The 22,530-nt window shown below is 47.4% G+C and overlaps 1 protein-coding gene across 10 annotated transcripts in view; it reads right to left on the reverse strand.

Annotated features, from left to right (window-relative positions):
• Positions 1-1,725: 1,725 nt before the first annotated feature.
• The window catches only part of Tenm3 (teneurin transmembrane protein 3), a 727,726-nt gene continuing 706,921 nt past the window's right edge, over positions 1,726-22,530 (reverse strand). For all 10 annotated transcript variants that reach the window (XM_028854524.2, XM_028854525.2, XM_028854518.2 and 7 more), the window contains 4 exons: positions 15,657-15,953; positions 10,606-12,217; positions 7,482-7,612; positions 1,726-5,236 (listed from right to left, as the gene is read on the reverse strand). In XM_028854524.2, the coding sequence (XP_028710357.1) occupies positions 4,481-5,236; positions 7,482-7,612; positions 10,606-12,217; positions 15,657-15,953 (2,796 nt within the window). In that variant the 3' untranslated portion in view covers positions 1,726-4,480. The remainder of the gene's footprint in view (positions 5,237-7,481; positions 7,613-10,605; positions 12,218-15,656; positions 15,954-22,530) is intronic.

The following is a 22,530-nucleotide window of genomic DNA, read 5'->3' on the forward strand; positions in this document are numbered from 1 at the left end:
CAATACCTCTTTGGTGCTCCTGCTTATGACTGTGGTTAAGGTGAGTAGGAATGATATTAACAACGTGTGGCTTATCCCGCGGCCTTGGTACCACGACAAAGTGAGCGACTGACTTATAGGAAATCTCTGGGCCTTCATTAACATTGCATGGAAGACTTGCTTCTCTACATGAGGGAGCCAAGAAGCTGGAAACATTGGCAGGTAGACCGGAGTGGGAAGCACGTGTCTTATGACCTATGTAAGTAGGGGTGGTGATATCCCCGGAAACTTTTGGGGGATTTGCAAGGTGGGAAAGGTCGCTGCTTGCCTGAAAGAGAATCTCTCTTCATTTTGACCTGACCTCCTTCCACACCGCTTGGACAACTCACTCAGATTCCTCTAAGTTCCTTCTCCTCCACTTGCTAGAATTTACTGCGTGCTGTGGACTGGCGTGCTAGGCTGAGTTCGCTCGTCTTTAGGACAGTGTGATGAGTTGGGCATCTGTGGGAGGGGTAAGAACTTGCTACGCTGCCCTTCAAGGCTTTCCAGAGAGGTCTTGCCTCCCCTCTCCAGGAGTCTAAATTCCATTCCACCTCACCCGGGTGGGGTGGTTGGCAGTTGGTGGGTGGCCTGTGTCCTCTTAAGTACAGCAAGCTCTGAACACTGCTCAGGTGGTTTTTGTCACAGACAGAGCATGTCACGGATCAGTGCCTCTAGGCTCCCTCTCTGGAGCCTGTGTTCCAAAAAGCACCGCACTCAGCCGGTTGGCTGTGGACCGGGTGAGAGGAATGGGCTCAGCTGAGACCAACAAAGAGGTGAACAGAGACAAGAGGGCATGGTTAGGGCTTCGAAGGCAGCAGGATTCTCTTATCCTTTCAGGTGCTTACGGGTTCATGTGACTATCAGGTGACGTGCAATGAGTGTAAATACAAACGCACATTTCATCGTGGTAGGGGCAGGCTCGTACCCAGTTCATTATCTAAAATTCACTTCCACTATCGTTCTTTGTCCTCGCTCCGACAGGGAAAGCATGGAGAGGAAGGGCTGGGATACAGTGTCGTGTCCTCCCCCCCCCCCCGTTCCGGGCTTCAGGCACATTAAACTCTAATTTGAGAAGAAACTAGACCCTTTCGCCAAGTGGAGTGACCCGATTCTTGTAGCATCCACATGGTATCAAGCTGAGGTTGTCGCCACTGTACAGCGAGCAAGGGGAAGTCCGCCGCTTCATACTAAAATCAAAGCCTTGGCATGTCAACCCAGAATTGCTGAACAAAGCGAATCCTAATCAGTCGGTCTATATGTGGAATTAGACATCTTCAGGAGGCTGAGAACCTATCAGGCCCAAACTGATTATTCTAATCAAGTGTTTTAATTAAGCACACTCAATGCCAACATCACAGGAATGAGACCTGCTTTCCAGTAGTAATGGGTGTTTTTTTTTTTTTTCTCCCCCCAGTTCTTCTTTATAGCTAGTGTTTGGCTTTGTAGAGGTGTAGTTAGCTTTTTTTTTTTTTCCCTACAGTAGGCCAGGGGAGAGTCCTTTGTGAAGTATGCTCTTTCGAGCTGTCATTTTTGCTGCTAAGTCCAAAAACAAAACAAAAAGCCAAAACCAGTAATGAGAGCTCTCATCGGTTGGGGCGCAGCTGAATCAGCACCCCAGATCTGCCTCCTTTGGCGTCCATGTCAACCACAAAAGCAATTCTGGCTAGTCCAAGATTTGAAAAAAAATATATATATAAACGCACACACATTGGGTTGGCTTTTATTGGAATGCCTAGATGCGATCTATAGTCATCAAGTTATGGAAAATTCAGGTCACATAGAAAGTTAAGAAGGCAAAGGAAAAGAACAATACAAATCAGACAAAAATTTACATCTCAAAATATCATGAAAGCATTTTGACTGGCTTTGCCTAAAATACTTTGAATATCAATTTCTTTTGTTTTTGTAAGCTAATTCTCATCATTATACAGTCCCCCAACCTCCCACCCACCCCCAACTCTTAGAAAAAGATCTCTTGTTTACATATTCCCCAAGGTCACTATTTCTTGTAAAAGCACGTCCAGACCACAAGCCTTTTTAGAAAGAAATAGGCTCATTATACGTACTAACAAGACACTAATTGGGGTGATTTGACTTCTTCTAAAATAAGCACCAGGACACTCTGCAAATCTGTCATTTATTGGTGCCCCTGTAAAGACCAGTCCATGTGGAGAAGATGTTAAGAGTGTGATTTCACTTCCGCCATGTGGCACACGCTTTTCGCGGTCAATACATCACAGACATTTCTGAGAATTGAGACTTGGAGCCTATTTCACCCAAAAGTACTTACAGCATGCTAAATGCAGTCCTGCTGAAGTCGCCTTCCACAGAACTGCAAACACCTAAGTTAACAGTTAAAAAACAAGAGGTCAAACAGAACCAGGTTTACGTGGTTTGAAATCTCATGGTCTTCTAAATTTGGGCTTCCTAGTACTTGCCAAAGGATTTCCAGGATAAAAAATATTAATGCTAATCTGTGCTTTCATTCTAATAAAATATCAGCATTCATTAGAAGATTAATTACTTCGGTATGCCCTACCACATACACAGAGACAGGAATAGCACTGAGACCGTAAATTCAGTAGCTATTTCAAAAACTTTCCCAGCCAATCTGTTTAATAAACACGCCTACTGTGCAATTTAGAGTATGTGATACATACAAAGCAGTTAGAAAATTATTTTCAATACATCACTTGAACCTTTATATTTACGACATGTTCACTTGCTATATTTGTCACCATTATACAGAGAGGAAAACAGTGTGTACTATAGCTCAATGAACTGAGAAATATTTTCTAAAAATATTTTTGTGGCTGAATTTAGTGCTCACGAAAGATTCGTCAGAGCGGCTGGGTTGACCCAAGAACTGCCGATGGTGTCTACAGTGGTACCCCAAGATTGCAGACAGGGGCATCCAGGTCAGTTTCCTTCCTACTCCATCCACCACCCCAGGCTACCCCTGGCCAGCACAGGCTGCCATTCAAATAAGCCTCTCTGATGCTTGGGCTTACAGGACCTCGCCTTCCTGTTTTGGTCCCAACTGCTGACCTACGGGTCCAACTCCAAGACTCACAGACCGTGACCTTGGCAGGTTGGTTCCCCTGGCTCACTGTTGCTCGGTTTCTGCTCTCTCTCCTAGACATTAAGATACATGTTCATGGTTACCATGACATCAAGTCCTTCCCTCCCCACAAATGTTTCCGAGCATCAGATTGTGGTCTCTTTCCTCCATCATGAAGTGGAGCATTGAGGGACAACGGTACAGTATTAAAAGCTCTGGTCGATGAAGTCAGCATGACTTCTAGGGTCTGGAGAGGGTCAGAGAACCCATTCTCCCCCTCCTCGCCTTGGTTTCTGTTTACCCCCTCTCTCCCCCCACATCTTCCCTCACATTCCACCAGCCTTGGGTATCTACTCTGCCTTTCGACTGACAGTGGTTGAGGACAGTGGCGTGATGAGAAGGAAGAGAAAGGAGTTCTCTGATTAGCCACCCATTTAGGATTGCACGGTCCTATCCATCTACGTGATAGAAAGTTGCACATTTTTTTTTCAACCTAATACAAAAATATTAACACTTCTGGACATTATAGGCATAAGTTGTTATATCTCTACAATATAATAAGTTATACTGTACAGTTATAACAGATAACAAAAGGTGCAATCCTTTTAAAAAAATCACACAGTTCACATGTTTTTATCATTTTATTTTTAAGTATAAACTTTTTAAACACTTTACATAAATTAACTCCTCTGAGACTAATATTTGATGTACAGTAAATTGTAATTCATATAAAAATCCATAAACAACTTGTCTCACATAATTTACAAAAAAATCAGGGTTTCCTTTGCTTATCAGTGACAAGGATTCTATTCGTCAGTTTTTCCCTCCCAGGGCAAGCCATGTTAGTAAAATCCATGATTAAATCCCCGCCGAAGCAGACGTCCCTCGTGCCAATGTCCTTTTGACCAAGCAGCACGGGAAAGCAGTTGGGTTCTAGAAACAGTAACTTTGCCCCACATTTTAAAATGAACAGATCTATGTATATCACATCCTAAGTAGAGATTACTTCCTGTAAGCAAAGGTCGACAATTCAGTAATATCTGGAAACATGGTACGCATTTTTTTTTTTCCTTTTTAAAACCTTTGTTAAATACAGTGCCTCGAAGGTACAGAGGGCCACGGCAGAATGTTGCCTCGTTAATGCTTTTTTTTTTTTCCTTCTCATACTTCCAGTCCAAATGAGTGCAGCGATATGCGTATGTAAACATATTCTTTAAAGCCGATCACCTTTAAGGTCATTCAGAAAAAAAGAGTCGTCTTTGTTTCTGGTTTGGGTTGCTTGCGCGCGTGTGTCTGCGGTGTAGTGTGTCTGCAGAGCTGTGTCGTTCTGGAAGGCTCTTGTGGAGAGTCCGGTTCGGATTGTGCTACAGGAGACTCTGCGCAGGGCTGGCCCGGGGGTTACCTCTTGCCGATCTCGCTTTGTCGCAGGAACTGGATGTTGTTGGCGCTGTCGGCCAGCTCGGGGTACTGCTCCACCGACAGTACGTAGTACCCGTCGTAGCCCTGCACCTTGCCCGCGCTCAGCAGCTGCCGCTTCTCCCCCTCCGTCCAGAGGCGCGCCCCCTCCTCGCCGTCGCGCACGCGCTGCTGCTCGCGCGCCCAGGCCCGGGCGAGCGCGCGCTGGCGAGCCTGCTCCAGGATGCGCGCCTTCTCCTCGTCCAGCGTCATGCCGTAGCGCACGTGCAGCGCCAGGGCCCCGAACTGCATCTCCACGTCGGCGAACCTGCGAGTCCTGCCGTTGACCACCGTGGTGGACTGCGACACGGTCACGTTGATGCCGTTCTCCAGCGCCTTGCGGCCGCTGGTCAGGCGCAGCGTGCCCAGGTCGCTCTCGGGCGTGGTGGTCTTGATGAAGTAGTGCGTGTCCTTGCCCTCGATGGTGAAGTGCAGGTTCTCCAGGTAGAAGGCGTTGTTGAGCACCGCCGCCACCTTGATGCAGTCCTCGTTGGCGATGTTGAGCACGTTGGTCTGCACGCGGCCTTGGCTCACCGCCAGCATGACGCCCTTGCCGATGAGCGACTTGACCGTGGCGAACCACAGCCACGACTGCTCGCCGCCCGCCTTGCGTCTGCTCACCTGCACCTCGGCCATCTTCCCCAGGGACAGGAACGCCTTGGCTTGCCTTGCCACTTGCTGCTGAACTCCAAAAATGGGCTGGAGAGCAGAAGACGAGAGGAGGGGGGTTATAAGAATACCAAGGCTGGGAGCCGTGTTGGTTGATCAAAAATAAAGCAGCACTCTCCCCCTCGACACACACACACACACACACACACACACACACACACACACACACACAACACACACACACCCCCTAAGTAACTGCACTGGGGAGGTGGGGGAGGAAGATCAGAGATCAAGGCACTTTGTACATAGTAAGTTCAGGGTTATCCTGAGCTATGTGAGATCCAAACCCAATCGACAAGCAAACAAAACGGGTCTGGGTGGAGGCACAGAAGCCTTGACTGAGAACTCCGTGGCTCTCCGGGGATTGGAAGGTCTACACAAGCCAGGATGGAACGGCATTTCCTTCCCTCGTGGTGATGCACTCATTTTTTAAAGTGTTCAAAAAGAGAGTTTACTGGCTGGTGACTGGCTCAGTGGGTATAGGTGTTCGCTGCCAAGCCTGAGCGAATTGTCCTCTGACCTCTACACATGCGCTGCTGAGGGTGTGTGTGTGTGTGTGTGTGTGCGCGCACACACACACAAAATAAAAATGCAGTACAAGATGTAAAGGACATCTCCTCACATATTTCGGACAGCTTTTTCAGTTCCCAAGGCAGGCAAACTATTCATATTATTATCTCTCATCTTGCAATTCCTAGATGCGTTTTTTTTTTTTTTCTTCTCAAACCACCCAACGTGGGAAAGCCAGTCCACCAGACCCCACAGTAGCTTTCTCTTGGGATGCTCCAGAGAAAGCCACAGACAGAGGAAAAGGCTAGGGTCACCAGGCTCTCGCACGCTCTGAAATGCCTGTGCTGTAAGTCCTCGGTGCCTCCCTTCCGGCTGAACGTGGCTTGTCGCTAAGGGTCATCAGTGTGACTGTGCGCCGGAAAGGCGCAGGGATGAGTGGACTATGGGCCATTTGGGCATGAGTACTTAAATTCTGGAAAAACAAGTGTTTCATGCAGATGTAGAGACAGTGGACCATCTTCACTGGCAGACAGCTAGAAACTGGGGTATCCTAACCCAGCCATTTCTCAGACTACACAGAAACATGTTTCATCTGCAGACTAAAAGGAAGCCCTTGCACCAGGGAGGCTGCCCCGTGTCTTTCCCCTTGATTCCCTAAGCAGTGCATAGAGCACACTCTTCTTGACAGAGAACTTGAGTCATACTGAAAGGTCGCCTAGGGAAAGAAGTTGGCAAGTCCATCTGTACCGGCAGACTAAAACGCTTTCAGACATGCTAAGTCATACAGTTAGGACATGCATGTTCAAACGCATTAGGAGACTCCAGTGCGCCTTCGTGGGGCTTTGTCGGGGCAGATATGTTTGCAATTAGAAATGCTAAAATGGGGACTGGAGAGCAGGCTCATGGGTGAAGGGCACATTGCTCTTGCAGAGGACCCGAGTTTGGTTCCCAGCATCGACATCTGGCAGCTCACGTCTTTCTGTACTCACGAAAGAGGTAGGAAATTGCTCAAGGTGGGGATGAACTTTTTCTAGGGACTCCGCACCTCCCTTATCATTAAGTGGTAACCCAGTTTCTTGATTTCTAATTATTCTCGCTTTGAGCTGGAAGTCCTGGTGTTTTGTTGAGCATTCTTTCCTGAGCTCTGAACGATGTGAATTTAAAGAGCTGCTTCCAGACACAGCAGCCTTGACTTGACAATTTCCCATTCTGTTGCTTCGTTTGTTTCCCACCATAGGGCCCGGCCTCCTGATCTGTTAGTTTCAGGAAAATTCTATGAACCCCCAGCCTCAGACAGAGCCTTACTAGAGGACATTTTTATTTTCACTTTTCTGCAAATGCTGTTCTGGTCCTGATGGTGGGTTGCTAATTTGAAATCTGAATCCCCGTTCTCCTGTTTATTGAATCTGGCCTTCGGCTCCCAGGTGCCATAAATGCTTTTTTCCTGGGGTTCTCTGTAGAAGCCTTACACACACAAAAACACAAGCTCCTGCATTTTACTACCTTTTGATAGTGTACTCCAGTGTTTTTATGAGCATCACTGGAAACAGATTTGGCCTGTTCAACAGGCCCCTAGCATGCTGAACAGACATGTGGCAGAAATCTTAGTTTTCCTCCCTCAAAAGTGTGAAAAAAGAAAAGAAAAAAGAAACAGAAAGAGAAAAGCTGTTTTTGGTACAGTTTTCACAAAAGCCATTTGATGAAATATGGAAAAACAAGACAAAGACTCCATTCATCTCCTCTCCTTCATCCTGCTTTTTCTTACCGGCACATCATCCCATTGCTGACTCTTCACAAGTTCGTAGGAAGGCTCTGTTAAATCAAATTTGGGAACAGGGAATCCAGGAATAGCATTGTGCAGATGGAAGCCGAATGTCACCAGCCAGCTGTTAACATCTGGAAGAAGACCAGGCCAGAGGTGTTAAGAGTTTATTGGGCACATTTGAGAATTTACATCCTTACCTTAAAAAAACAAACAACCCAATTTAACAAATATTCATCTGAAAAGAAGCCCGTGTTTGCCTTCCTCCTACCATTTTAAATCCATTGTCTATTTTTAGACATGCAGACAGTAACTTCAACAGCAGAACTATGGCAAACGTTGCAGAAAATGGAGAGTAATAGATACTCACTTAGACAGGGTAGATAAACTGTCAGAAGCACAAAATTGCATCCTGTGCTGGTAATAGTGATAAAAATGGCAATAGCCATGCACAGCAGCGTGAGAATTCAAGACACAGATGCAGAAAACAAATGAAGTTTGTACGCAGGAAAGGCCGTTCTTAAGTAAAAGTGTGATTGGCCCTCAAGAGTAATGACGCAAAGACACCGGGACTTCCCCCACCCACTTTCTATTAGTGAAAACCCCAAGATTGAGCGTATTAAAACGAGTTGATTCTTAATCAAAGATGAACGCTGAAAGCTGGCAACCCCGGCCAAGGGCACTGGTGTTCTGATTTCCGCCAGCGTTGACTTCAAAGGCTCGCTGTGCACAGGTGGAGACTAACTTTTTGGGGGAGAGAACGTGGAAACCTTTAAAAGTGGTATTTTCAAATATTGTCACGTGACTCCTGAAGCCATTAAGCCAAGAATAAGGCTTTTATTCTCTTCTGGAGGTTATGATTTACAGAGTCACTCAGCAGGCTGGCCGCTTTATGAGTACAGTTGGGTGTAGATTATTTTATATATTAAGCACATTGCTGGAAAATTTGAAATTGCATTTCACCTAATATATTTTATGCCGTTCCATCTCTCTTTTGATGTTTTTCAGAAAGTGCTGCCACGGCATTCCCTGCAGTCCACGTTGCTAGGAGGAGATGAATTCGGGAGCCGTGGGCTTTCCACTCGTTCAGTGAGCCCGTCAGCACCTCCAATAACCAGTGGTAAACTGCTTGTCAGAATGATGGAGAACTGCTGGATTCCCATTTCCTTCTCCAGGGCACAAACTCTCACCTCACTGCCAGACTGGCAGGTCCTTTGTCTGGGCTTTGTCACATGGTTACAACATCAGCAGTATTCTCTCCGTGAAGTGGGGTGGCGGGAGTGTGCGTGTGTGTGTGTGTGTGCGTGTGTGTGTGTGTGTGTGTGTGTGTGTGTGTGTGCTCGTGGGGTGGGGAGAGATCGCCACAGGGTTCCCAGGGGGATGGAAAGTGGTACCTTCCTGTGAGAGCGTCTGTACAATTCCAGGGAGGCCTTGTTTGGGGCGGGGTGTGGGGGATTCCATCGTCCACACGTTGATGTATTGAGGGCAGAGTTTCTTGTCTTCTGAACAACGCGTGCTCGCATGAAAACCAGACTCTTTAGTATTGGAAAGCACCGCCTAGCAGGATGTTGGGGTTTGAATTGTGGGCATGTGCTGACGGAGAGCACTCCAGGGTGTTGCTGAATCAGTCGCTGGTGACGTGGAAGGAAGGGGCTTATGGGAAAAGCTCTGTGTCATTTGCAAAGGTGGGAAGCAGATGGGAAACGGAGAGGGGCAGCATTTTTGACACCGGTCCTAAGAAACGAAAGTACATCTCGGTGTGCCTCAAATTCTGAACTGGAGGAGGAGGGCGGGTGGCCTAGCCAACACCAGCCAAAACAAAGTAGGGAACCGTCATGGCAGTATGAACCAGGGATGGGAGGCCGGAAGCAGGAGCATCTGAAGTTCTTGGAGAAGAGGATGGAAGGTGATGTCAGCCCAGTACCGGGACCATAGCAGAACTTGTCACTCCCTGTCTGTGTTTATTACATGCTTCTCTGGTGGCAGCAGTACAATCCCATTCTTTCAATCTTCATTACCAAAAGGGTCACAGGGATCAAACCTTATAAAGGCCCTCATGCTATAGCCTGGACATGACTCCAGGTTAGCGATAAAGCTAGTGTGGACGTTAGCGGTGTCATCATGGAAGAAGACAGAGCGACTGACGGAGAAGTCGCGCCATCACCGTCCTGAGGTGACGGTGCTGAGGAGGAGGGTGGGAGGCGTCTCTCAGGGGTGAGGCAAGGTGACACACTGGGCTGTGTTTCCCATGGATTCTTTCCGTTATAAATGTATACATGTCTGTGTGGGGGAAACCCAGCAGTGGATGTTCGTGAGGTAGTTACTACTCCGTGAGCAACTCTGAACTCTTACATTTGATGCCCCGGGCAGTCACTGCCATTCCATTTCATTGTCAAGGCCACAGATCGGGTACCAAATGCCTCTCCATGTGCACTTGTTAAAGACTTGGAGTACGACTCCTGGGGGGGGGGGGGTGGAACTCAGAGAGGTGAACGATATGGGGGGTCTTTGTGTCATTATGGTATGCTCTTGAATTATGGGATGCTGACCTCTTTTCCTGCCCCCTGCCCCTCCCACTTCTTGGCTGATCATGTACTCGACCTACAACACATGTTGTCTTTGCTACTACTACAGGTCTGAAGCCGGGGGTGGGGTGGGGGGGGTGGGGTGGGGAGTGGGGGGAGTAGGGGGGGTCAATGGGACTCCCAAGTTGTGAGCCGTAATCAACCTTCCCTTTTTGTCCGTGATTATCTTGGCACTTTGGTTGTGAGGACAGAAAGTGAACTGATACAGCAACCCAGACATGGGGGAAAAAAATTAGACTATAAAGCCACACCACTGTAGCGATCGGTATTTCAATTTTGGGACTCTGCATTTAGCATGTTTTCTGCTCTCCGTATCCCTTCCCTTTCTTAGATGATTGAATTCCGTGTCATTTCAGAAACCATGGCCTTGAGCATAGTCAGGCAGAGCAGGAAGTAACTGTATTTCATTCCCCTTTGTGGATTCTCTATGGATCCTCAGAGAAATGAATACATCCATAAGGTCAATTCTAGTTACTTTGTGTATTAATCTAATGGTAATAGTAATTTAGCACTTGGAAAAGGAAAAAAAAAAAAAACCTTACCTGTGATGTAGTCTTTCACATCATGAATTTTGCTTGCAGGGTTGTTATTCCGAAACATGTAGAGGTTAAAAGGAGCCGGGTCCTTCCCGATTTTTTTCCAGATTTCAACGTCTGGTGTTGTCCATCGTCCTGCCAAAATGTCATAATCTCTTTCTCCAAAGTGGATCAATTTGGTGAGCGGGTCATACAAGCCTCCGTGGAACCCAATGACCAGCTGAAAGTCAATGTTGGAGTCAAAGTAGATTTCGCCATAGGCAGTGTACTGGATCTGTTTCAGCATAAGCCCGTTGCTACTGAACACAGCCAGCGGGGTCCCTGTGTTATCCGAGGCGATGTAGAACTCATCGCCGCTGCTGATCTCCATGGCAAAAAGATGTCCTTGGAGATCGTAGTAGAGGGAGGTGATTTCCGAGCTGGAATGGTTGTAGACGTGAGTAATCCTAGTGGGGTATGTCAGGTCAGCATAAAAAAACTGAAGGTGCTGTCCCAGACTGGTTTTGCTGGAGACGCGCCGTCCCAGGCCATCATACCGGTAGATCACGGTCCAGCCACTGCCCTTACTGTAAACGCGAGTCAGAAGGCCCTTGGAGCTGTATTCGAAGATTTCCGTGCCTCTCTGACGCAGGAAGCCATCCTCGTCCAGCCGGTACTGGACATCACCCAGACGGGTGATGCGGTCACGCAGGTCGTAGCGGAGAGGCGTCAGGCGTGCGCTGCTGCTGGGGTTCAGCAGGTGGAGGTTCCCGTTGAGGTCATAGTTGTACCGCCACATGATCTTCTCGTTCAGGTACACCGTCTGGAGCTGGCCATCGACGTCGTACTCGTAAGCGTACTTGGTAGTGTTGGCGAAGGGCCCTATTTTAATCTCTCTCTTGGTGACCCGGCCCATGTTATCATATTGGATGGTAATCCAGTACATGAGCGACCTGAATATCTCGTACTGGATCTCCTTGATGCGGCCATGAGCATCGAAGTGCTTCGTGTAAGTCATGACGGCTGTGGAGATGATCTGGTTGATGTCATAGTATATCACCCCAAACTTCCCAAACTGCTCAACTTTCCCAGAAATGTCGTCAAACTGGTACAGGTCGATGGGCAGGGGGGTCTCATTGATGACACCCTGCATGCTGGTCACTCGGAAGCTGTTGTCGTAGCTGTAGTCGAATCTTGCGTTTACCATTCCATCTTCACTGAAGCGGAAAATCTGCCTGTCAATCAGGGGGCCAATTTGCCTGTACCTAATGGTGCAAATAAAACCATCACTCTGCAGGTTCACTGTTTTCAGGACTCCCGCTGTTTCATCATAGGTAAAGCTGACTCTCGTGCTGTCGTACAGAATTTCAGAGAGCCTGGTCTGCCTTCTGTACTTGAAGAGGACCCTCCGGCTGGTCCCCAGGAACGCGGTTTGCAAGAGCAGCCCTTCCTCGTTGTAGTCCGTGATGATGGAGGCGTTGCTCTCTGGGGGGTTGTATATGTTGCGGTAGTAGCCGATGGACCGGATGGTCTGCATGGTGTGGCGAGCCACGCTGGGCATGGTGATGGCAGACAGGCGGTCCCACATGTCGTATTCGAAGATGTACTGCCGCTGGCTATGGAGCAGGAGAACCATGGACTGTGAAGAGAGGACAGGCTGTTATCCAGGGTGTGTGAATTGAGGCTGTGGGGCGGGCGGGCGGTGGCGGGCAGGGTGTGTGTGTGTGTGTGTGTGTGTGTGTGTGTGTGTGTGTGTAGGGGACGCACAAAAGCAGATTTAGTGACCACAAACACACAGGAACATTCCCGCCTGAGAAAATGGTTTACATTTTAATTGAGTTATCCTTGACCTTACATGGTGTTAATGATTCCTGCCTAATTTGCTTGGATGCTTAATTGTGAAGGGTTCTGCAATTAGTGGCTTAAGATTCATAATGTGCTGCTTGTCATGATTGTACCATTCTTTTTTCCGGGCGTCCCCAGCCAACCAGCAGATTGTCAATGGATTTGGAGAAGTCATAATGCAGGCGCGATCTAAGCTGGTTTAAAGACAATATTTCAGAGGGAAGAATAGCAGAAGGGAAACGAAATTCTATCTATAATGAGCAATTATTTAGTAGGTGGCCTCCCCCTCATTTCACTGGAGGGCCACTCAAATCAGGTCTTAATTTCCTGTGCATTTGGGGGAGGAACAAAGCCAAAATATTATTGATGAAGAAGAGACACAAAATTAGCCTAAAATGGATAATGTGTACATAAAGCATCAATGTCAACAAACAGGGCTAACTCAGCCACCCAGGGAATCAGAGTTGTAAATGCCCTTCGTAGAAATACGGACTTAGACGTAGCGTCTAAATTTGGTATCTGGACAGACAAGTCTAACGGTCTGATAATTCCTTTTGCAGACCCCGAATCTGAATTGCGCTTTGGGAGCCACAATAATGGTTTCCTGGCTCTAGAAGAGCTGGTATTAAATTATGAAGATAATAAACAGACACATGAAAATAATCTCTACTCCCCCACCCAGGTCACTACAGAAAGGTCGTTGGCATGGGCTGTCGAGCCAACAGGAGAGAAGGTCAACCGTGTGGTTGCCAGAGCAAGGCTCAATGGTAAGGCAGGCCTGGGCCGGTTCTTCCGTGACTCAGCTCCCTCTGACCCCCTTTAGAAAAGGTGGATTGACAGCCTACAGGGAGGGCAGTGAGGCGGGAGCCCCTGAACTTACTCTTCTGATTCTGGCCTGGAAACGCATTAGAATCTCTTAGCAAGACTCCTTTTTTCCATTTCCTTACCACATTAAAAGAAAAAAATGGTTCTCATGACTTAGGTTCCCAAAGACTCTCTTCTCTGGCCATGCGCAGTGGCAGTTTTTATATGTAGGTTGTTATGGCTGGGATCTGAAATGTCCCCCCAAAGACCCTATGTTGATGGCTTGGTTATCGGCCTGTGGTACTACCACCAGCAGGCAGTGAACTTTGCCACGGCCGGGCCTCGTGGAAGGAAGTCAGGTTATTGGGAACATGTCTTTGAAGGGGACATTGGAACCCCCACGTCCTCCTTTACTTCCTGGCCACCATGAGACAAGCAACACATGGTTCCTGCTGAGTTATTTCACCACAGCCCCTGCAACAGGGGAACCAGGGGATGGTCCACGGAGTCATCGGGGAGCTCAAACTGTCTTCGGAATAGGTTACATCTCGGGCATTTTGTCACAGTAACAGAGGGCTGGCTAACACGCGGCCTGTCTTCTTCTGAGGAAGGCTCGGACACCCAGCCTCCGTGGTGGTAGTTAGTTTTGCATTTAAAGTCACATTTGATGGTAGTTAGTAAACTACTGCTTGTCTCGCTATGAATACGTTTGGGTTTAGTGTGCCTATCCTAGTAAGGAATCAAATATAGTCTAGGGGGGGCTTTAGGACTTTAGGAGAGGATAAGAAGGAAGGTCTCTGGGTTTTCTGATCTTCACACATACGCCAAGATGCCTCTCATAACTGCCTCTGCCACTGTGAGAAAGTGGTTCTGACCAACGATGCCCTTTTTGCTTCCCTTTAAACACTTTAAGCCACATTAAGACACCCATTATTTTGTGGGGGCTGGGTATTTCTATTTCTCTTATTAGTCCCTGTAATGCACTTAGTTTAAATGGGGTACAAGCTCCTGTCTCTTCCGCTCCTGCTTGCCGAAGTCCCCGTGGGGCCGGTTAGGCTGGAGCGTGAATCCCCATCGGGCGGCAGGATCTGATCCTGGGCAGGCATGTGGACAGAGAGCGTACCCCATGGTCTCTAAACCGCTGCTCAGTGGCTGGAGTGGCAGGAGGGAGTTTATCATCTAACAGTCCACGGCCCGGAGTCCCCCGCCAGGAGGAATCCTTGCTGGAAGCATTTAGAGCTGGCGTGCTGCTTTAAGGTGGTAGCAACCTACCTTGATCTCTGAACCTGGTGGTGGTGGTGGTGGTGTGTGTGTGTGTGTGTGTGTGGGACTGAGAAGTAGACGGGCTCACGTATAAAGGGTTGGGTTTTGACTGCGGAGTTCTGTTGAGCACCTCTGGAGGGGAACGCGATTGCTGGGGTGAACGCAGCAGTGACCTGCACGGCTCATGACTGCTCTGGAGGACAGACCTTTCCCTGTTTGACTTTTTAACGTCCACGGGGTTGGAGGCAGCGAATGTTAAGAGCGGAGGCTGTAACCGAGGTGCTGTGTAATTGGGACGACAGTACTGGGAGACTTGAGGCGTAGGAGCACGCCCCAATCAAATCATTTTCTGTGGCTAACGCTTGTCCCAAAGGCAGATGAAACATCCGTGGAAATGCTCTTGGGTGGTTTCTATTCTTTAAAGAAGGGAGTTACAGGAAATGTGCCCCTCCTTCCCCCGCCCCCTTCCACTCCTCTTGACCCCAGCCCAGACCTCAGGCTGCACAGCCTACAGCTTAGTGCCTTGTACGTGTGCCCATCTCTAAGCTCTAAGTCTCTCTCTGTGGCCTTGTGCAACAGTTCTGAAGAACGGGAAGGAGCCCAAGCCGTGATGCTTATCGCTGACATGCAAATGAAAGCGAGACATCACACGGCATCTCAAAGTATACGGCTTTCTAGGAAAATAGCCTCTTTTGGTTAATAATGCATAAGTAGGCCCTACATGCTTTTTCTGGTTCGGCTGAAGCTCTGCCGGGGACAGCACCCGCCTGACAGTTTGAACGGGACTAATGCAGGCTCTCTCTCAAATGAAAGAGCCGGAGCAGAAATTATTTACAAATGACTTGCAGGCGCGGGGTCTAATTGGTGAATGTTGTCAGCGGAGGAGCTGGCCGGTGCACAGTGTTAGCTTGTTTGTTTACAGCATGAATCACTTAAAAGGGTCTCAGACAGTAGAACTTAACTAAGGCGAAACTACTTTGCTAATACAGAAATCCATCACCCTGCACCTCCGTGACTGCCACAGGGACACTTAGAATAACAAATGGAACTCCGTCATGTGTTGCTGGTTTTTTCCTTTTTTTTCTTTCCTTCTCCTAGTGATCGGTGTGATTGTTGGAAAATGCTAACCATCCCTTGCCCACCTCAACACCGGAACGCAGGCGTACCTTTTCTAAGTACGTGTAACTCCACGTTTTACCATCAGCAAAGACCCGAGATACGATCCTCCCCTGTCCATCATAATCCACTTTCTCACTCGTGGTTCCTCGCTGGATGCTGGCAATTTGACCCGTGGATGAGTAGGTGACGTTGACGGCCATCAGCTTGCTACTGGGCAGCCAGAGAGTGGGGTGCCCGGATGTGTCGTAAGCGATCCTCAGTAGAAACTTCCGGTGGTCATCATAGATCTTTTCCGTCTTGGTGATCCGATCAAAATCAACTGAAAGGAGGTTTCGTCCATTGACCTGGTACCAAAGGGAGATAGAAAACATCTCGTCATTCCAGGGCGAGACACTTTTCACCCACAGGAGTTCCCAGCTTTGTTTAAGCACTGCTTGTGGTGATTGATTCTCTTTGCCAGTAAATTAATTTAGCAAATTCTTAGATACGAGTACAAGGTAATAGATTAACCGTTCCTTCACAAGGCTCTATTAAGCAGAGAGACAGCCTGGCATTTGTTCCAAACCGTTTCAATTAAATTTTGTAAACTAAAAGCAACACATGAGAGAGACACAGAGACAGAGAAAGAGAAAGAGAGAGAGAGAGAGAGAGAGAGAGAGAGAGAGAGCGAGAGAGCGCAAATATGCTTGCTCTAAAGATTTCCTAGTAACAAACAACACCCTATGTAAATCACTCAAAGCTCCTCCCCCAAAAGGACAGAGAAAAAAATAATTACTTAGTGAATTAATCACGGCTACATTAAATGAAACAGTGGTAAATGTGACTCCAACCCTTTGAAGTGCAGTTAAGTAGAAGCTGGAGCCCACATTACAGTAAATTATTAATGAGTTGAACTAGCAGGAGGTTACAAACACGATCATTGCTCTGGGCCCAGGATTGGAAAGTCACAGTTTTTCAGAGTGCTGTTTTCTCTTGATCACATCTGGGGAACTGGCCCAGACTCCAGAGTTCTTTCCTATCACATATCCACAGGCTGGACATCGTACTTAATTTCTAAACCTAGCACTGTATCACTGCAATCGGCCTCCTCGTGGCTGTATGCCATGTCCAGGATCTCTGACAAAGTCTGGCTGTTAACGTCTGTGATGCAAGGCAGACATCTGCAAGTCAGCGCTCACTCCTGCAGTCCAAACGTGGTCCTGAGGAGTCGATGGTGTTTGCAGACTGAACTCTGAGGGTCAGAGACCACGCCTTTGTTCACGGCTTGGTCTCCTACGGCACCTTTGTGGGGATGGTCGTCTGTACACACCAAAGCTCTCAGTCGATGTTTAGATTGTTAAAAATTAAACGGAGCAACCTTGACAGCGTCTGACCACATTTTAAGCTAGAACTTTTAGAATTAACAGATGAACAGCTCAAGGTGATTGGGTTTATGGCTTGGGTGTGGGTTGTCTTACCAAAACCTAGGATGAAGTTTGGTTGCTAAGGAAACAGTGTGGTGGTGTGGAACCTTTAAGAAGAACTCATGTTTCTCTCAAGAGATTGACATAGTTGACTGAATTGATTTGTTCTCACAAGATTACGTTCTCATAGGCATGTTCTTCTACTTCTTGCCTTGAGACTTGTAACAGAACCCAAGCAGATGTTGGTGTTGAGCTTTTGGACTTCTAGGATCACTGGCTAAAGTAAACCTTTTCCCTTTATAAACTACACAGCGTCAGGCACTCTGTTATAGCAACAGAAAGCAAAGTAAGATGTACACAACATTTCTACATCAACACAACGTAACTAACACACACACACAATGTTCACATCTGTAACATCTGCATTTACAGACTATCTTATCTTTTTGTTACTGTGACTTAAATACCCTAAAGAATACCTTAATGAAGGAAGGACTGACTTTGGTTCACAGTTCAAGTTCATTCAGTCCATCAAGGATGGGGGAGAACTAGTGGAGTGAGTCAGGAAATAGAGAAAGGAAGAGCGACAGCCCTAGGCTGGCCTTCTCTCCTCCCCCCTGCATTCACCCATAGGCATGAAGGGTAAGTCTTCCCTCTCCAGTGAATTGTCTCTGGAAACACCCAGGGATGTGTGTCAACCAGTCAGGAGATTCTGACTCCAGTGAGGATGACTGGGAGGACTTGCCACCAGAAGTCCATCCCCCGGTCACCCTGACACCCAAACTTATCACTTTAAACCAGAACACATGTATGCATAGGTATGCATATATGATATACATGTACATTTGTATAAAACCTGTGATAAAATTAGTTTTTGCAACCTACCACTGATACTAATTGCATTCCAAGCAGAAATATTCCTTAAGCCTACACTTTTCTAATTAGCTGTTCAAGGGGAGAGGTGTAAAGTCCATAGAGGGGTGCAGCAGAAGTCTTAAAGGAATGGGTTTTGGGGGAAAAAATCCTTCAAAGAGGTGATTTACAAATAATGAGGAAGGTCAGAGCTCAGCGTGGAGATGAAGTGGCCCTGCATTTTCAGACAGGGTTTGTATGGGGGAAGAAAACCACTACATTATATCATGGCAGGAATTTGTGTGTATCAAAGGTTTATATGGTGTGTGCACACGCGTGTGTGCGTGCGTGCATGCGTGCGTGCATGCGTGCGTGTGCGTGCGTGCGTGTGTGTGTGTGTGTGTGTGTGTGTGTGTGTGCACAAAGTCCCATGAGTTCTAAAGCCTGACCTCCAAGACTTACAAGGCCTAGGAGCAACCTGCTATTGGGCTTTGAACCACCCTGTATCTCTTTTGTCCACACGTAAGCGCAGAACTTGGGCTGGATCCCTGGGGCTTTGCCGGTCAGTGGTTTTAACTGGACTGTGAGCCAGCCAGCTGGAGGCTGTCTGTCCTCTTCCCTCTCCTGATGAAGAAACGTCTCTCCATCCGTTGTTCCCCTGCCTAGGCGAATTCTCCGCCAGTTTGCAGGATGCGCTGGAAGGGAGTTATGGCTAATATTGCAAACTTCTTTTCTCCGGTCTGTGGGAAGATTTGCTATCAGATCAACTCCGTAACCGGCAGGGACAAGCGCTTTGGCTCTATCATCATTGTTGTGGACGCAGGGAGCTTTGGTAGGTCAACCCCACGGGAACGTATGGCCCCATATGTGTGAGTGGATGGGCAGCACAAAATATGCTCCGTGGGTTATTTAAAAAAAAAGATTCCGCCCCCACCTTCAGGCTTGGCCTCTTTCTAATCTTTCTAGGAAAACATTCTTAGGTAGTGCTGACCCATGAAGAACCATGAAGGACTGTGTAGTTTCCACAATGCTGCCCGCATGATGGCCCATCTGTTTGTATTTCCGTTTGCCTCCATTTTAATCTGGACTTCGAGTCTTTGCTGCTCACTAACCCTGCTTTATCTCCACGGTGCTCCTCTGGCTATCGTATCCGAGTTCCGGGCCGTGCATCCGGTATGCTCAATGACTAGCCGGAGATGGGTCTGGAACTCATCTTGGCTCACCTGCCACCTGCTGCTGGCTTCTGCTTTGTTCCTTTGGTTTGTGAGGATGGTTACAGGATACCAACCCTCCCTCCCCCTGACAAAAATCAAGCATGCCATCACTGTCAACACTGCATGGGCCTCCATACCAAACATGCCACCATCTGGGAGCATCTGGAAGCCCTAGGAGACCCAATGGGGCATGGATGTTTTAAATTTTCTTTTTATCCAGACAAATATTGTATGCAATATCTGTCTTATATCCTCAAGCTGAAATAATGAGTTTCTGGGGGGGGGATTCCCCCCCCCCACATTTCAACACAAATCAAGGTGTGTGTGTGTGTGTGTGTGTGTGTGTGTGTGTGTGTGTGTGTGTGTGTGTTACAGCTGTATCAAACTCGAGGTTTGAGCAATTCTCCTGCTTCAGCTCCCCAGGTTCCTGGGGCTACAGCTATGTGCCTCTTTGCCTGGCAAGGTGTTAAAATATTCTTAGTGTTTCTAGATATTAGTCACTGTTATTTAAAATATAAAACTTCAAACCACACTAACAGACCTTCTGTTCTTGCTGTCCCTCTAAGCACACCCTCGTTGGTTACTGTAAATAATTTGCAGTGGCCAAGGGTCATGTCCAATCTGATACCTAATTCTGTTACCCTAAATAAGGCATTTTTCTCTTTTCTTTTTTTAGATTTATTTATTATATGTATGCGTGCTCTATCTGTATGTATGCCTTTATGCCAGAAGGGGGCACCAGATCTCATTATAGATGGTTGTGAGCCGCCGTGTGGTTGCTGGGAATTGAACTCAGGACCTCTGGAAGAACAGCCAGTGCTCTTAACCTCTGAGCCATCTCTCCAGCCTCCTAAATCTTTTTCTGGTATTGTACTTAACGAAGCATATTATGATTTTATGAATATTTTAAGTTATAAACATATCGGTTTAAGGGACTGGGGAAATGGCTCAGTCAGTGTGGTGCCAGCTACCTAAGCATGGAGAGCTGAGTCTGGATGTTTAGCACCCATATTTAAAAAGAAAATCTGGGGTGTGTGGTATGTGCTTGCAAGTCCAGCATTGGAGCGATACAGACAGGAAGGTCACTGGGCCCTCTGGCCAGCCAGTCTGATACACCGTTAGCTGCTGGTCATTGTGACATGACCGGACTCAACAAAACGAGGTAGATGGCTCCTGGGGAATGATGCCTAAGGTTGACCTCTGACCCCCACAGAACGTGCACCCCTGTGCACACATGCACACAAAGACAAGCATGAGGTTCAGATGAATACCTAATCTCAAGACCCAACCTTTAGTCAGTGTTCTACCTCTCTCAGAAGTGAACCTCAATATCGGGTACGGTGAAGGGGCCACAGCGACTTGCCTTTGGGACGGACTTTATTTATCCCTTAAGCAAGCATGGAAAATCTCCGTGTTTCCAGCTACGTGCGTCTAGCACGACTGTGATTAATCACAGCATCCTTTGACAGTGAGACGAGAATGGTTACAATTTCCCTTCTGGAGTGACTGAGAATTCAACTTGTAATGACCTCAAACTGTTTGCCTAAAAGGAGGTGCCAGCACAATCGGATTACGCACACTCTTCTGAAGTGTTACCGAGGAGGAGGAGGAGGAGGAGGAGGCAAGGGCTGGCTTGTCACCCAGCACACTCGGTGACAACATGAAGCCTCCTCAGTGGCCCTGTTGGATTATCTATCCACTACCACAGATGGCTCTGCGTCTCCGTACGCGCTCGTCACGAGAGCTAACTGAATGTGTGATCCCATTCCAGGACAGAACACTGCATGAAAATACCACACAAATGTGATGGGCCGAGTGTGAGAGATTTCAATATGCTATTGTATTTCTGGGTGCCTTCAGACACGCTCTGGACTTCCAAATTCCGAGTGTTTCTCTTTGAAATAGCTCACTAAACTTAATCCCTTTAATATGAATTCCGGGCAGTTGTTAAAATAAGTGAATTTTGCTCCTGAAGCACAGCATGGATAAAACTTAGGACTATTTATCAACTTTTTTAAAAAAAGATTTATTTATTTATTATGTATACAGTGTAATGTCTGTGTGTATCCTTGCAGGCCAGAAGAGGGCACCAGATCTCATTACAGATGGTTGTGAGCCACCATGTGGGTGCTGGGAATTGAACTCAGGACCTCTGGAAGAACAGCCAGTGCTCTTAACCGCTGAGCCATCTCTCCAGTCCTCAACTTTGTCTTTACTGTGTAGCCCAGACTAGCCTTGAATTCATGATTCTCTAGCCTTAGCTTCCTAAATGCTGGGATACCGGTCTGTGCCACTGAAGGCTGTCCATTTTCTTTTTAATCTTTGTGTGTGTATGTACACGTGTGAACGTGGGCATGCTTATGTGTGGCGGTCTGAAGAAAACCCTAGGTATTGGTCTTCACCTTCCACCTGGTTTGAGAGAAGGTCTTTGGATTCAAGGTCAGCTAGCCTGTGTGCACGCACGGGGATTGCCAGTGTCTTGGCTTCGCATCTTGCTGGTAGAAATGCCGACATCACAGATGTATGCTAACCCACCCGGCTTTATGTGAATTCTGGGAATCTGAAGTCTGGTCCTCACTCTTGCCTACAAGCTTTACCTACTGCGCCCCCCCCCCCCCAGGTCCACTTCTCTTTCCCAATTTTTATCTGACAAACACAAGCAACTACTATGCATGCATCTATGTGCATGCATGTGTGGGTGTGGCTGGAGGCCACACGACAGTCCTGGGTGTCCTCAGAAGTTGTCTGTCTGTCTGTCTCTTTTTAACCAGAATCTCTCATTGGCCTGGAACTTACCGATTAGGCTACACTGGATGGCTTGAAAACCTGAGGGGTCTACCTGTCTCTGCCTCCCCAGGGCTGGGATTACAAGTGTGCCACCCTGCCTGGGTTTTTAAAGAGGCCTGTAGGGACTGAACTTAGAGGGTCCTCACGCATGCGAGGCAGGTATTTTCCTGATTGAGCCAACTCCCCAGGCCTCATCTATGTTTATTTTTAAGTTTAGCTACGAGCCAGCAAGCCTTGTTTTCCTGCGTGGCTGCCAGGTTCCATGTATCTGTTTCCTGCCATATTCCTTCTTCCTGTCTCACAGAAAATGCACTGACTAGTTTCTAATAAAATTTTCCCCTTTCTACTTCCCACCTTCCCTTTAACGTATAAATCTACGTTACGTACCCGCACTTTGTATAGTAACCAGCTATCCATCTATCAGTCACCCATCTATTAGACCCAGCAAATGCCGCGTTGGGCTTGTTTATAGCAACTGAGTATCAGCAAGGCCAGACGCCACTCACACAATCTCTTGCCTCGGATGATCTACATGCCACGAAACACAGACAATCCATATTGCAAGCCTGTCTTTCCTCATTCTTTCATTCACTGAATAAATATTTGAGCGTCCACCATGTGTCAGGCACGGAGCTAAATTTAAATCAAAAACTTGAAAATGAAAA

The sequence above is a fragment of the Peromyscus leucopus genome, chromosome 17 (assembly GCF_004664715.2).
Source record: "Peromyscus leucopus breed LL Stock chromosome 17, UCI_PerLeu_2.1, whole genome shotgun sequence".
Lineage (NCBI taxonomy): Eukaryota > Metazoa > Chordata > Mammalia > Rodentia > Cricetidae > Peromyscus > Peromyscus leucopus.